We start from the raw sequence: 13143 nt of genomic DNA on the forward strand, positions 1-13143 counted from the left end.
TTTTACTTATTTTCTCTAACTGTCTCCCATAATGATGAAAAATTCATTTTTTCGGTACTACAAATATTATGTTTGTTAGACATCTCTATTTTTTTTCTATGTTTGTTTTAATTTTTCATGAGAATATGAAATTAGGTAAATATCAAATACATGTAAGTAATTTCAGATTTAGTTCCCATCACAGAAAACTGATTACTGTGGTGAATTAACATCTGTGTGTTTTATTTCTTTTTATATTAATGACGAGTGAAACCGTGTGAATGTGAAAAGTAACGATCGACATTTGTTTCGTAAGGTCTTCTCTTCAATCGTAAGATTACCAAGCAATTGTTGTTTTTTCTACCGTGAATATTCATTGAAAATGCAAACATAATACTTGAAATTCTCAAATTTATCATTTCAAGGTCTTTACAATGCATAAAAAATTTTTATCACTTTAATTAATCGATTTTTTTATTTAAAAAATAATCTTAGCTTATATATGGCACAAAATTTTCTTGTTTAAAAATTCGGAAACCATCGATCCATTAATAATTTATCGATTATCTAATACTACTGTTCTATATTCTACCATATCTATTTATTTTACATCCATATTTGCGCAGAATCTACGTGTGGGTTATGGCTTTTCACACTCTCTTGAGTTTTCACCTGTATAATTGAGAATAATTAATATATAGTTATTGATTGACATTATAATCCAGTGCGTATATTATTTCAAAAGCAAAATACATCGACTACTCACTTCGAATATATTGCTATGTCCTTGGTAAGGATATATGCCACCAAATATATAGCGGTAAGATCCGAAATGTCCAATCCGATATTTTCCTGGTTCTGCATTTAATGGAATTTCCCACTTGATTTCCACTTCACTAGTTCCCAAAATTACCGACGTTCGAACCCAATGAAATCTACGCATTATTGCAAAAAAATATATTATGTATATATTGACGACTACAGTTGCATAATAGATTAAAAATATTCTACATATTTTTTTTTTGTTTTGAAGTGATAACTTTCAAACTATTCCAATTACCTTGTTTCCCAGTCTGCATCAGTAGCAATTTCAATCCAAGTATCATTTTCGAGTTTTTCGACAGATAGGAAACTTCTACCGGTCATTAAATTATTTCTGGGATGTCCAGCCACCTGTAATAATGACCAAAAAATTTCTGTTAACATTAATTTTATTTTGGAGTCAAAAAAAAAATGATCGTAAGATTATATGAAGTATTTAGAGGCACAATATGAAAATTTAAACGTGAGATAAGACTCTAAAATAGAGTAGAAAGTGAGAAAAAATTGAATAAAAAGTGCATCAATACATGAGTTAGAAAAATATAAGTTTACGATAAATTTAATAAAACCGTATTATAATATGAATCCCTCAAGGATAAAAGTACGATCATCTTATTTTATGGGATCGTGCTATGTATTTCTCGTCAAGTTTAATAGATAGCATTGACACAACCTTTATGGTACAAGTATATAATAAAAGAAATAATTGCATGAAGTAATATTCGATTCCTAGTATATATAGATTACGGGCCATATCCAATATAAATGAATAAATATAAAGTCTATGAAGAACAAGAAAATTTTTCTCAGGTGTTTTTTTTTATGTACAAATTAAATTAACATAAAAATGTAGTAATTCTCTATTACTTTAACATACTATTAGAATTTTACTTTGCTAAGTGAATAATAATGATTGAAAATCTGGTAATCTAACAAAGTATAGTTGAATTCATGAGCCATGTGCGTAACATTATCACAAGCTATAAGAAAATTGCTCAAAGATTGTGTAACATAAGTACATTTGCATTTAATAATATTTACTTATGTAATTGATGCTAATATTTATTAAATTTTTTCTACTTTCTACTTTCGTATGAAAATGTATTTTCTGTTATCTTGGTCCAACTGTATTCTTTTTCTATTTTCGTTAAATTATTTTACCTATATGTATTCGTGCTTTAATCACCAATTAGTATTTATCAACTACTAGAACTACAAAAATATAAATATCATTACATTTCTACTTTAAGTACTATAATCATAGTTACAACATTAATTATTGTTATTATAAAAATTTGTAGATATGAATAAATTTTGTTACCAAATGTCGTTAAAAAAAAATTATTTTTCATGAATTCCCCAACAATACAAATAAACTGAGTGAAAAAAACCTCAAAGACGATTGTTGGAGCTTATTTCTTTTCATTCTAGTTAATTAATTTTACATTAAGTTCGCAAGGAACTATAAAGAAACCAAAGATCCTAAGTCGATAATTATTTGCTGTGTCAATCAGTCGATTGAAAAAAAAAGAAACAAAAAAATAATTACAAAAGTCACAGAGACAGTATCGCCTGGCCAAACAATTTTCTCCGATTGATGAATACAATCTCCAAAATCTTTTCCCCATTTTGGCGTATCATAAATCACAGAAGTTTGTAAGCTTATTAATCTCTCAAGAGTAAGATCGGGCGGACTTGGTCCTGGTTCCAATTTTATACCCTGCAAAAAATTCATACAAATTTTCAATATTATCATCGTATCAGTAAAAGTAGCAAAAAATGAAATTAGAAATCAATTCTGATAATTTTCAGTAATATATATGACAATTTACATCCTAAAGCACATTAATAATTCAGATTCAAAACTAGTTTCAATAAGATTGTGAAAATTGAAATTTTTTTAATTAAGCTGATTTCGTGTAACTATACAAATTACTTCTTTCAAAATTATTATATAAATTGCTCGAGAATGTAAAAAAAAACTCTCCTGAGAAGTGTATATCTATGTAAAGAGTTAATAACTTTCGAAAAAATTTAATAATCTTAACATATCTCTTCCGCTTTAGGACAGAATTTTACTCACTTGAGTGGCAGCTGCTGCTAGCTCTCTATACTGTTTCAAATAAACAGTGAGTGTATGCGGTCCATATATTGTAGATGCTCCTTCATATCTTTGTATCTACATGAAACATACATACAGTTGAAATTTATATACCAGGCAATATATCTAAAAAAAATAGTACATTCATACTTCATACTCCTCAGGAGTTGTGATGTAATCGCTGTACGTGTTGCAGAGTCCAGCGATGACAACTACTGGTTGTATCTTAGTATTCTCTTCAACCACAGATGCAATCATTTCCCGTGTTCTTCTACCAGACATGGTTGTGAATTCGCCAGGTACACCAGCTATCACCAAGTCACCAACCATCGCCAAATGAGTCGAGACTATTTTTGGCTGCCACAGATATGGTAATCGCATCTGTAAATACAAAAAATGACTTACAATAAATTTTATCACATTTTCATAATAACGAAGCGTATATGAGAGAGAACAAAATTAGGCCAAGTATTGCATTTCTTTTCTAATCTAAACATTTCAACTTTTAAAAATTTTTTTATTCGTCAACAATCCTTAAAAAAAAATTTCCCAAGTTTTTATAATTTTTAATTAGATCAATTTTACCAATGCTCGCAACGAGCTATTTTTAAACTCGTGTACAATATTAAAGTTCATTGTCAAGTAAATAGTAAATTATTTAAATAAGCTCAGTATCATAAAAAATCGCCAACTTTATATCTAATGTATCTAAGGTACATAAAAAATTAATGAAGGGTAAACGAAAAAATCCAATAATTCCTCATAAATTTTAAGAACTTCTAGGGAACTTTAAGCAACTTTTTCAATTATTTTCATGTTAATAATTTTGTTATAAATAAAATGTTAAGCTTCATTATTATATCTCTCTGAGTCAAAAGTTTATTTTTTTTAATATTAAATTATATATGTCAATCATAATATTATATTCTATTATAGAAATAAGAAAAAAAACGCTTTTTTGATATCAAAAAATGCATTATTATAATAAAAGTCATTTATTTTTTATTCTACCTACCCGCCCTGTGGCTAAAAGTATCGGTTTAGCCCCATGGCATTTGATATCTTCATCTGTGGGAGCCGCAACAAAGTTCCTCACTGCGTTCCACATCGGATTTGATGTTTTTGTACCTTGTTCAAAAGCAAATGACCCAGGCCCATCAGTGGTACCAGCTGCAAAACTATATCCCATAGCTGGTAAACAGGTCTCCACCTGGAATTAAATGAATAATTAAATGAATTTTAAGATAATAATTTTTACAATACAAACTTATTATTTTTCTTTAATTAATACCTCTTCATTATTATTCGTCGATTGATTGAAAAATTCCGCTTTTTGACCTGGCATTTTCACAAAACGATGAACAATTCGAACTGGTCCTTTTAATTCTACAGCATTTTTTTTGTTCCAAATATTCTGTAATTAAAAAATTTTATTTGTGACAGACAGTTAAATAATTTGTTCGAGATAGCTTAGTTTAATTGAATAAAAAGCATCAAGTGAATTATATTTGACTATTGTCAATGAAAAACAGAAGAAATTTTATTTCTATCAACAAATGATTTTTCAATAATTGTTTAACGACGGAAGAATTTAAACAACTCCTGTATCAAAAACTGTAATTAAAATTAAAACACAAAATATGCTAAACGTTGCTATTGAGAAATTTTCGAGAGAAATTTAGCACGAATTCATCTGCTACAAATCAACATCTTGAGGTGCAATCGACAATGAAAACATGTGGAACACAACGTGTCAGTTATATTCACGTGGCTAACGCCCGTGACGACATTTCATCTATATTGTCCTACTCAAATATACAATTTGCATTCGTATTAACCTATACATAGGTATAATTAGCATTATAATAGTGCAGAAATGGGTTCCAAACCATGTGGTACTTGTGCGTGTCGTTATTGCGTTGAGACACGACGGGGAAAGCGCCGGAACCGCGGAAGAAGAGGTATAGATTGCAGGCGTATTTAAATAAAAAATATGTTTATATATTAATTAGATATTACCTTAAAACTTTCTGCTTTTTCCATTTTAACGTAATACTCTGAATAATTATCGGCTTACTTTAAAAATTGATTATAATTTTAATATTTACATGTTGATTTAGAGTTAATGAGCAATCTTTATCTTTTATCAATTATTTATAAAATCTATTTCATATGCAGTCTTCTTTAATTAAGTTATTATAAAAGATTTATAACTTTGTATTCATAATTTTAGTAAAATTTATGTTAGTTATAACCAGAATATTATTTATTTATTTTATACACAAATTTTATAGTCAGTCTTTCCGCATAGTTTGTTAGAAATATTACACATAAGAGACTTTACCTTATATGTTCATATAACTTCCGTATGCACAAAGAGACTTTTCTTTAAGCAAAAGATATATACAAATATACATAACTACCATACATTATTTGATTCATTGTTAAACGAAGAAAAGGCTCTAATTTTTTTGTTTTACAGATAGACGTGTCTTCTACTTTTAATAATATTTTATGTAAGTCTAATGCTTTGTTCAAATGCAAAAGTATTTAAGGGAGATCTAGAAGGTTTTTTTTCTCTTAATTTTCTTCACTTCTCATTTTTATCTTTTAATTCTTGAATAATGGATGTAAATTAAGTCTTCAAGAGACAAACGGATGAATAAAAACTTGAACAGTTTTTATTTTTTATATTATGATAAAATAACTGACAAATACCTGATAAAGCTGAAAAATTCGCCTTATTTTTAAAGCTCTTCATAAATTTCAGTATTGATTTAAATAGATAACAATTAAAAAAAAAGGCAAATGTTGGTACAATTTTCGTGATAAACTCAAATTATCTGAAAATACCTTGATAAATTTAGATGATAAAATAGTGCAAAAATGTCAGATAATTAAATAAGCTTAATTTTTAATCATTCATTGAAAATTATAAAAGTATTAAACAATTTCATTTATCTTAATAATGCAATATCGCAATAATTAACGTGTCCATAATTACATGATTGTTTTTTATTTATAACGAGATATAAACCATTTATAGTTACATTACATTAATATAATCTTAAACTGAAATATAGCATTTATTCAAAATAATATCATATATTGTGATAGGATATTATTTACAGAGTATCTCAAATTAAATACTAAAACGATGTATTTGATTATGTAATTTGTATTTTATATCTAAAGAGAAATTATACAGTAGAGGAAATTTAAATATATGTATATATTTTGGATATTCCCGTACAATACATAACTTCAAAGTTATTAAACTATAATATTACAATGATAATTGTACACGGAGAGAATTTTTTTCACTCAATGTAAGTGCACGTTTCGGAATTTATAAGTAAAAATATTTCTGCTTAATAGTGAATTTTGGGTTGTCATAAGTAATTATTTTATTAAGTCGCCTCTTAAATATCATGTAAACCTACGACAATCCCAAATTCACTGTTTAATAAAAATATTTTTACTTCTAAATTTCAAAACATGGACTTATCACGTACATTTAGTAAAAGAATTCTCTCCGTTTAAAAATAAATTTTAATGTTGTATCGATTGCAATTATTAATTTACAACTCTCTAAAAAAACGAAATGCACTGCAAAATCAATGAATATTCACTGGTTTCATTTTTAGAGAGTAGAGTGTTGAATTTAGAAGCAATCCTAAAGCATGATTATTGTGCTTAATTTACGTTTGATGTATAATTTACATCAAAATATCTTCAATATCCTTCAAAATAAAATTATTAACTCAAAAAAATTAGTGACAACATAAATGTTACGCGTGTGAACGTGGAAAGATGTTTGCTCCCATAATAGGCGAGCTTCACCACTCAGATACATATTGGACTAATCAACTGTCGATTCAAATGCAATTGAATGAAGCAATATGTCGTAAGAGCCCTTATATTAGACTGTATTACTTTTAAGTTTATATACAAATATATTACGTCGTAGTACGTGGTAATTGGTGAAATCGATTTTATCATTTACCTTTTTTTTTTTATAAATAAATTTAAAATGAAACTTCGTTGATACTTTCCAACCGATTTTCATAGATTGTAAAATCATCTTTAGGTAATATATATTTATATCGATTACGCTTTTCAATTAATTTCAGATGATCATACTAGTAATTAAAAGGTAGAATTTGCTTAAACAAAGCTTCCAATTATTGTTGTTGATTTTCATAGATGTGAATTAGTAGATTGTATTAATGAGTAAAATATATAAAGCAATTACAAATACCTCGTTATCGGTTAAAGGAAGGGGTATGTACTATGAAGATAATGAATTGTATCAATGAGAACCTAGTATATGAACTTTAGTACAGAGAAAATAATCAAAGCTAATGCAACAGATATTCTCTCTTGGTGTATCTCAATCCGTTTTACTGTGATGCAACCACCATAAAACATAGTCTTCATGTTCTTATCGTGTAAGAATTATAGCGGAACTCATGTCCCTCGAAAAGTCTGACCTACATCGACAACTTTAATGCTGAGATATAATACATAAACTTTGCGCGTTTATTCACTATTTACCACCTCATTCAGTGGGAATGCATTATTGAAAAATAAAAAAAAACTCTTAATATATAGATCAAAGGTATCTTTTTTATTTTCAATTATTCTTCCTTGTTCTAAATGTGAAAAAATGACTTCATAAAATAATAATATTGTTTCATGTGAATAAAAAAATAGAGCTTCAAGTTTATCATTTTTATTTGATGTATTATTTTTAAATGCGAATCAAAAATGTTTGCTTCAGTAATGAAAGTGAAATAAAATATAAAAATTATGAAATATTTATGTTATTAATCCTTTAAGAAAAAAGATCAACTTTTTAAAAACTCATTGCCAAGTGAATGAAAGAAATAATGGACATTTTTTTTCTCTATAAAGCTTTTGTGTTAGAAAACAATTGAATTTTAATCGTGTGAAAGAGCCACAAAAATGTCAGTCTCTGTCGCAAATTTACAAATACCTATGAATGCATTTAGAAAACTGACCTTCAGGATATTTAAACAAAAAAATAGATCTGAGCTTAGTTTGTGCCCTGATAATGAACTTCCCTTTAATTGAAATCCGTAATTTTATCATCTTTTAGTTGTTTTTGTTTATAACAAATTGCTATTGTTAGAAAACATATTCTATGTTTTATCACATCACATCATTTATAACAACATTTTATTGATATTTATTGAATATAATTGGAATTTTTATAAACAATATTTAATTATTTACATACATACATTCATTTTTAAACCTTTTAATATGTTTCTAAATGTCTCAAAACGTAAAGAAATGATAAAATTACGGAATACAATTTTAATCAACTCCATTACAATGATTTCCTAATGGAAAATTAATATAAAAATAGAGTACATAATACTTTAATGAAAATTGCTTTGTCCGAATTACATGGATATTATGTTTTCAACTAAATCTCATGAATATTTACTTATCAACCAACGGCAACAATTTTAAAATCAGTAAATTTTTGCATCTTTCTTTTCATTCTTTATATTTCATTTAAAATAAATTAAAAAATTTATTATAAAAGAATAACTATATTTATCATTCAAATAATTTCATTAGTCGGGTTGTAAAGTCACGAAAAGCCATTTTTATACAGAAAAAAGTATAGAAAATAATATAGTCAAACATCAAATAGTTAAATCCTTTAGTAAACTCGATAATAGATGGTATAACAGTCTTTTTGTCATAATTTTCACATTTTTTCAAACTCCGTAACCATATGAGCTTAGTTGATGATCATTAATCTTTCTTTTCGCCCTTATATAAACCTTTCTACTTATTTATAATCTCATAATCACTGCAAGAGTTTTGAAACTTAGATGATATGATTTACATCATTAAATCTATCTTATGTCATTTGCAATGCAGAACATAAGTTAAAAGTTCTTAAATATTTAAATTATTATTTTTCTATACAAAAATCATATAGAGATAATTATCTTAATAATTTATGACTGTGGAAATAAAAATTTTATTTATAACGATTAAATATCACGTTATAATTCCCAAGATTATTTTTTATAAGAAACAAGGACTCATCTAAAAATCAAGTTAGCTAGCATTATCTGTAATCTTAGTATTGGTTATTAATGTAAATCAATGTGTATGCAAACAAAGGATTTTACGACACTAAGTATAATTTTTTTATCTTTTAGACTCTTTGGAGCAATATGGCTCACCTAATTGGTACGTTAATTTGCTCTACAAGATCACGCTGAGCTCAATATTATAACAACCCGTATTATGCAAGATTTGCTTGATTATGCAGAATCCATGAACTACACTATCCAGTAAAACTAGAATGTTTCGTCGTTGTCTTGCTCTTTCTCGTCACTATTCAATTTTCTTGATTATTCTTTCCCACGCTAGTCCTCACCCTCACAGATTAAAAATTCACCTACAATGCTAATTACATTGTTCGACATTTGACTATATAAATTTCATTCTATTTCAATAACAAAATTAGACGTTATAGGGTTTTTTTTTTCAATTTAATATTCGTATCTTTATTTTAACTCAATACTCGTTCTAATTACTTTTGGAGTTCTTTGACTATTATACTCTAGTTTTAATGTTTGATTTAGACTTTAAAAAAATCCAATTAATTTTTTAGGTTTCGTTGTTACCAAGAATATCAATTAAAACTGATTTACTGAACAAATATTTAATCATAAAAAATATTAGTATTTAATTTGTTGATTATAATAATTAAATACAATATTTTGGTAAGCATTTATATTGATGATTAAAAATGAACTTGTTATACTATTACATTTCATTTTTCTATTTTAATCAAATGTTAAATTTAAATTAAAAAGAAAACACTATAACCATGTATTGTATTAAATCTTGAATTATAAAAAAAAATGAACAAAGCTCAAAAAATTCATGTATAAAAGAAATAAAAAAAATAAAATTCTAATGAATAAAGAAACAATTCAATATTGTGTCACAGACTTGGATAAAAAACGTAACTTGTCGTTCTGTTGTATGAAGTCATAGAAATATTGACCCCAAGGATATACACATTTAAGATTTTTTTGCACCGCGCCTCTTTATCCTCGGTCATTATGGTAACCACAAAAGAATATAAGGGATTTGCATATATCATGAAGAGGAGTTGATACACGGGAACTTGGGATAGAGTTAAAGTTGTATCGTGTTGTTCTGTGTATCACAGTGTGTGGTTCACAGGATTGTATTGAAATGGCAACTCATAAACAATGCATTGCATAACTCGGGCAGTGGAGTAGTAACATGAGGATTGACACAAGCGTGACACGAGAGAGCATATATAGATGGGAGGGATATGATGACGATGAAGAGAAAGAGAGAATAAGCAGTTGACTTGTGATTTCTTATATATGCTACACTTGCTCTTATAACCATGTGTATGTACAGATACTATGAGCGTGGGACTTTGAAAACTCTTTCCACACCCTAAACAATGAGACAGTATTTTTTTTTGCTATTTTTCCGTGTTATGTGAAACAATTAATACTATTAATTTAATTAACATATATTTGATTTTTTGAATTTTTATTCTATTCGTAGGATGGAGTTTTGAATTTTTTATTTATTGAATTGGATTTGATTTTGTGGTCTTTGAGAAACTTTTGTCGACATCTCTATACTCAATCAGATATCATTGGATTTACTTTTGTTACAACTGTTTCCACTACGAGATCGGTGGAACCTTTGGGAACCTGATCATTATTGTAAAAAAGATCTCCTACATCCCTCAAATAAGTATCACGAGAAACTGCTCTCTCAGAACCGCTCCAGATTCTATTTTAAATGGCAGACTTGTAAATCTTACGGAATCAAGATCTTGCAAAATATTCTGTCGATTATTATAATATTTCCTGATAAATGATGTACTTTTTTCTTGTCAATCTGTGAGAAACCTGACAAAACTAATCAATTATTTTATCGATTTACATTTATTGTACGTCCATTCTTTGGAGCTTTAATAATTTTATATTTTTTTTTGAAGAATTTTTTAATTTCTTTATGGAAGATAGAAAAAATTAATTTAAATTTATAATAGAAGTCAATAGAACTGAAATCTTTCAAAAAATTAAATCCATCTTGTGATTAATGGGAAAAATTTAATTTACAATATTTATAATTGAACACTTTGAATATTTATAAAGAATTTAATTTAAAACATCGATAAGAAATATTGCACCAGATTTGAAAGAATGATTGTTGAAATTGTACTCAAGTTTAATGAAGAATCTATTTATGTTTGTTTTTTCGTTTTTTTAATTTATCGAAAAATTTTAGAGATATTCTTTGAGAATTTTGCTTTCGACTGAAAATTTCATGTAAAATAAAATTTAGTTTGAGCAAAGCTTATCACTTTTAGAAAAATATTTCTGGTTTAGAATGTAAAAGCATTTTAAAAATTTTTATGTAATAAAATACAAATAAAAAAAGTTTAAGTATTCTTCTATAAAATTCAATTCATATTTATTCCTATACAAAGAGAAAATGTTTTCCTTGTCTTAAATTAATTGTAAAATATTATAAAGGACTACTATCAATGGAATTCTATGAGATAGAAAAAAATTTTATATTAAAAAAATTCCATCAGGTAAATGAATAGGAAAGTCATGTTAATTTGATATATGACAAGCTAAAAGACAGTAAATAAAGATAAAAAATGAATAACGAGTTGAAAAAAATGCTCGAAAAAGCGTAAATTTGGATGACTTTCGCAAAGTTCTTATTAAATGAATATATTTTGTCTTAATAGTAGAGTCATTATTATACTTCTTAATTCTATTTTTATTTCAAAAGTTGATGCTACGCGGACGAACGCGTGCGACTCTTGTGGCGACGTCAGTAAAACGCAAAGATGTTTACGAAACTCCATTACCACACGTGTGTTGGAGTTGTAATAAATGGCTATACGCAAGCCCGTAGTTCCGCCGATGTATCGGTGAAATGCTAGGATGTCATGCCTGTCGTCCTGTGACCATGCGGACATTCCAACCACCTTCAGGACAAAATCCACCACGGAAGTTCTTTTTGCCATCATTCCATGAAAATATTATATTACACAACTTTTCCCGAAAACTTTCCTAATCACCCAAGCTAGAATTAAAGTCACAGTGTGTGGATTAACATCAACGTTACATCAATAAGACATATATTCAACTAGTAATCAGTAAATGATTATTTTTATTTAAATTATTACTTTCTCTTACCGTCGATTTGTCAATTGATCATTTTTAAGTAAATATATAAATTTAGTCGAATATTGATAAAGAAGAATAATAATTTAATAATGAATCATAATTTGAATTAATATAAAATGTTGTTAACACAATTATTATTTGTTTTGCACAATTTAAAATATTCTGATTGAGTCTCTTTAATGTTTGTTGAACATTGGGGAAAATGTAGTTATTACTATCAAATTTCGAATAACTTTTTATACAAATTTATTTATATATTTTAATTTGTGGACTGAAAAATTTAATTTATTTTACTAAAAAATCTTATTATGATGGAATAACATTTTTAATTAAATAGTTTATATTTAACGGATGAGCGATACATTTAAAACTTTGTTCCCTTCGGCCACAAATTGTTTGATTTTTTTAAAAAAAAATCTTTTTGTATAAAATATCCTCTAACTACACTTGAAAAAAAAAAATCTCAACAATATGTTGATAAATTTACAGAAAAGTTTTTGTCTGTAAAGCAGAGTAAAAAATAATTTATACCTTTGAACTATTTATAAATGATACAAATTTTATGCAACATGAGAAAGTTTGAGTCACAATTGTAAAAATGTCTTTCAACAAAGTATTCCACTGAATATCTGTCAGTTCATTGAAAGAAATTTATTCTGCTTTTAACTTAAATATGCGTTCTTGTTTAACGATGATTTTTGGTGAGAGGAGAAAGACAGCAAAAGTGCATGAAACCTTGAGAAGTTACCGCGGGATGTTAATAGTAGGAGGAATACACTGGTGTTTTTAAGCCGGAACGGTACTTAACTAGGTGGGAGATGTATATAAAAACATCAGAGAGGGATGATGACTATCAGTACCTTGTCGTTCGTACTTGAAATACACAACCCATCAACTGCTCATTTAATCACGATGATTAAGGTACGCGTGTGTTATTGTGTACTTGTTGGTGATTTATTATTCAATTTTTATTTTATCATT

General features: G+C 27.2%; 2 protein-coding genes across 6 annotated transcripts in view; one reads left to right on the forward strand and one right to left on the reverse strand.

The window, feature by feature from the left end:
- The window catches only part of CDase (neutral ceramidase), a 26614-nt gene continuing 13471 nt past the window's right edge, over nt 1–13143 (reverse strand). For all 5 annotated transcript variants that reach the window (XM_035093997.1, XM_035093993.1, XM_035093995.1 and 2 more), the window contains exons 8-15: nt 4194–4316; nt 3918–4112; nt 3053–3283; nt 2885–2980; nt 2351–2521; nt 1040–1152; nt 746–914; nt 1–651 (exon numbers count right to left, since the gene is read on the reverse strand). In XM_035093997.1, the coding sequence (XP_034949888.1) occupies nt 586–651; nt 746–914; nt 1040–1152; nt 2351–2521; nt 2885–2980; nt 3053–3283; nt 3918–4112; nt 4194–4316 (1164 nt within the window). In that variant the 3' untranslated portion in view covers nt 1–585. The remainder of the gene's footprint in view (nt 652–745; nt 915–1039; nt 1153–2350; nt 2522–2884; nt 2981–3052; nt 3284–3917; nt 4113–4193; nt 4317–13143) is intronic.
- Nucleotides 13016–13143, forward strand: part of LOC118073481 (cuticle protein 19-like) — a 1665-nt gene continuing 1537 nt past the window's right edge. The window contains exon 1 of the mRNA XM_035094005.1: nt 13016–13083. Coding sequence (XP_034949896.1) covers nt 13075–13083 — 9 coding nt within the window. The 5' untranslated portion in view covers nt 13016–13074. The remainder of the gene's footprint in view (nt 13084–13143) is intronic.

This window comes from Chelonus insularis, unplaced genomic scaffold (assembly GCF_013357705.1).
Source record: "Chelonus insularis isolate UGA/USDA-ARS -01 unplaced genomic scaffold, ASM1335770v1 scaffold_303_pilon, whole genome shotgun sequence".
Taxonomy (NCBI): Eukaryota; Metazoa; Arthropoda; class Insecta; order Hymenoptera; family Braconidae; genus Chelonus; species Chelonus insularis.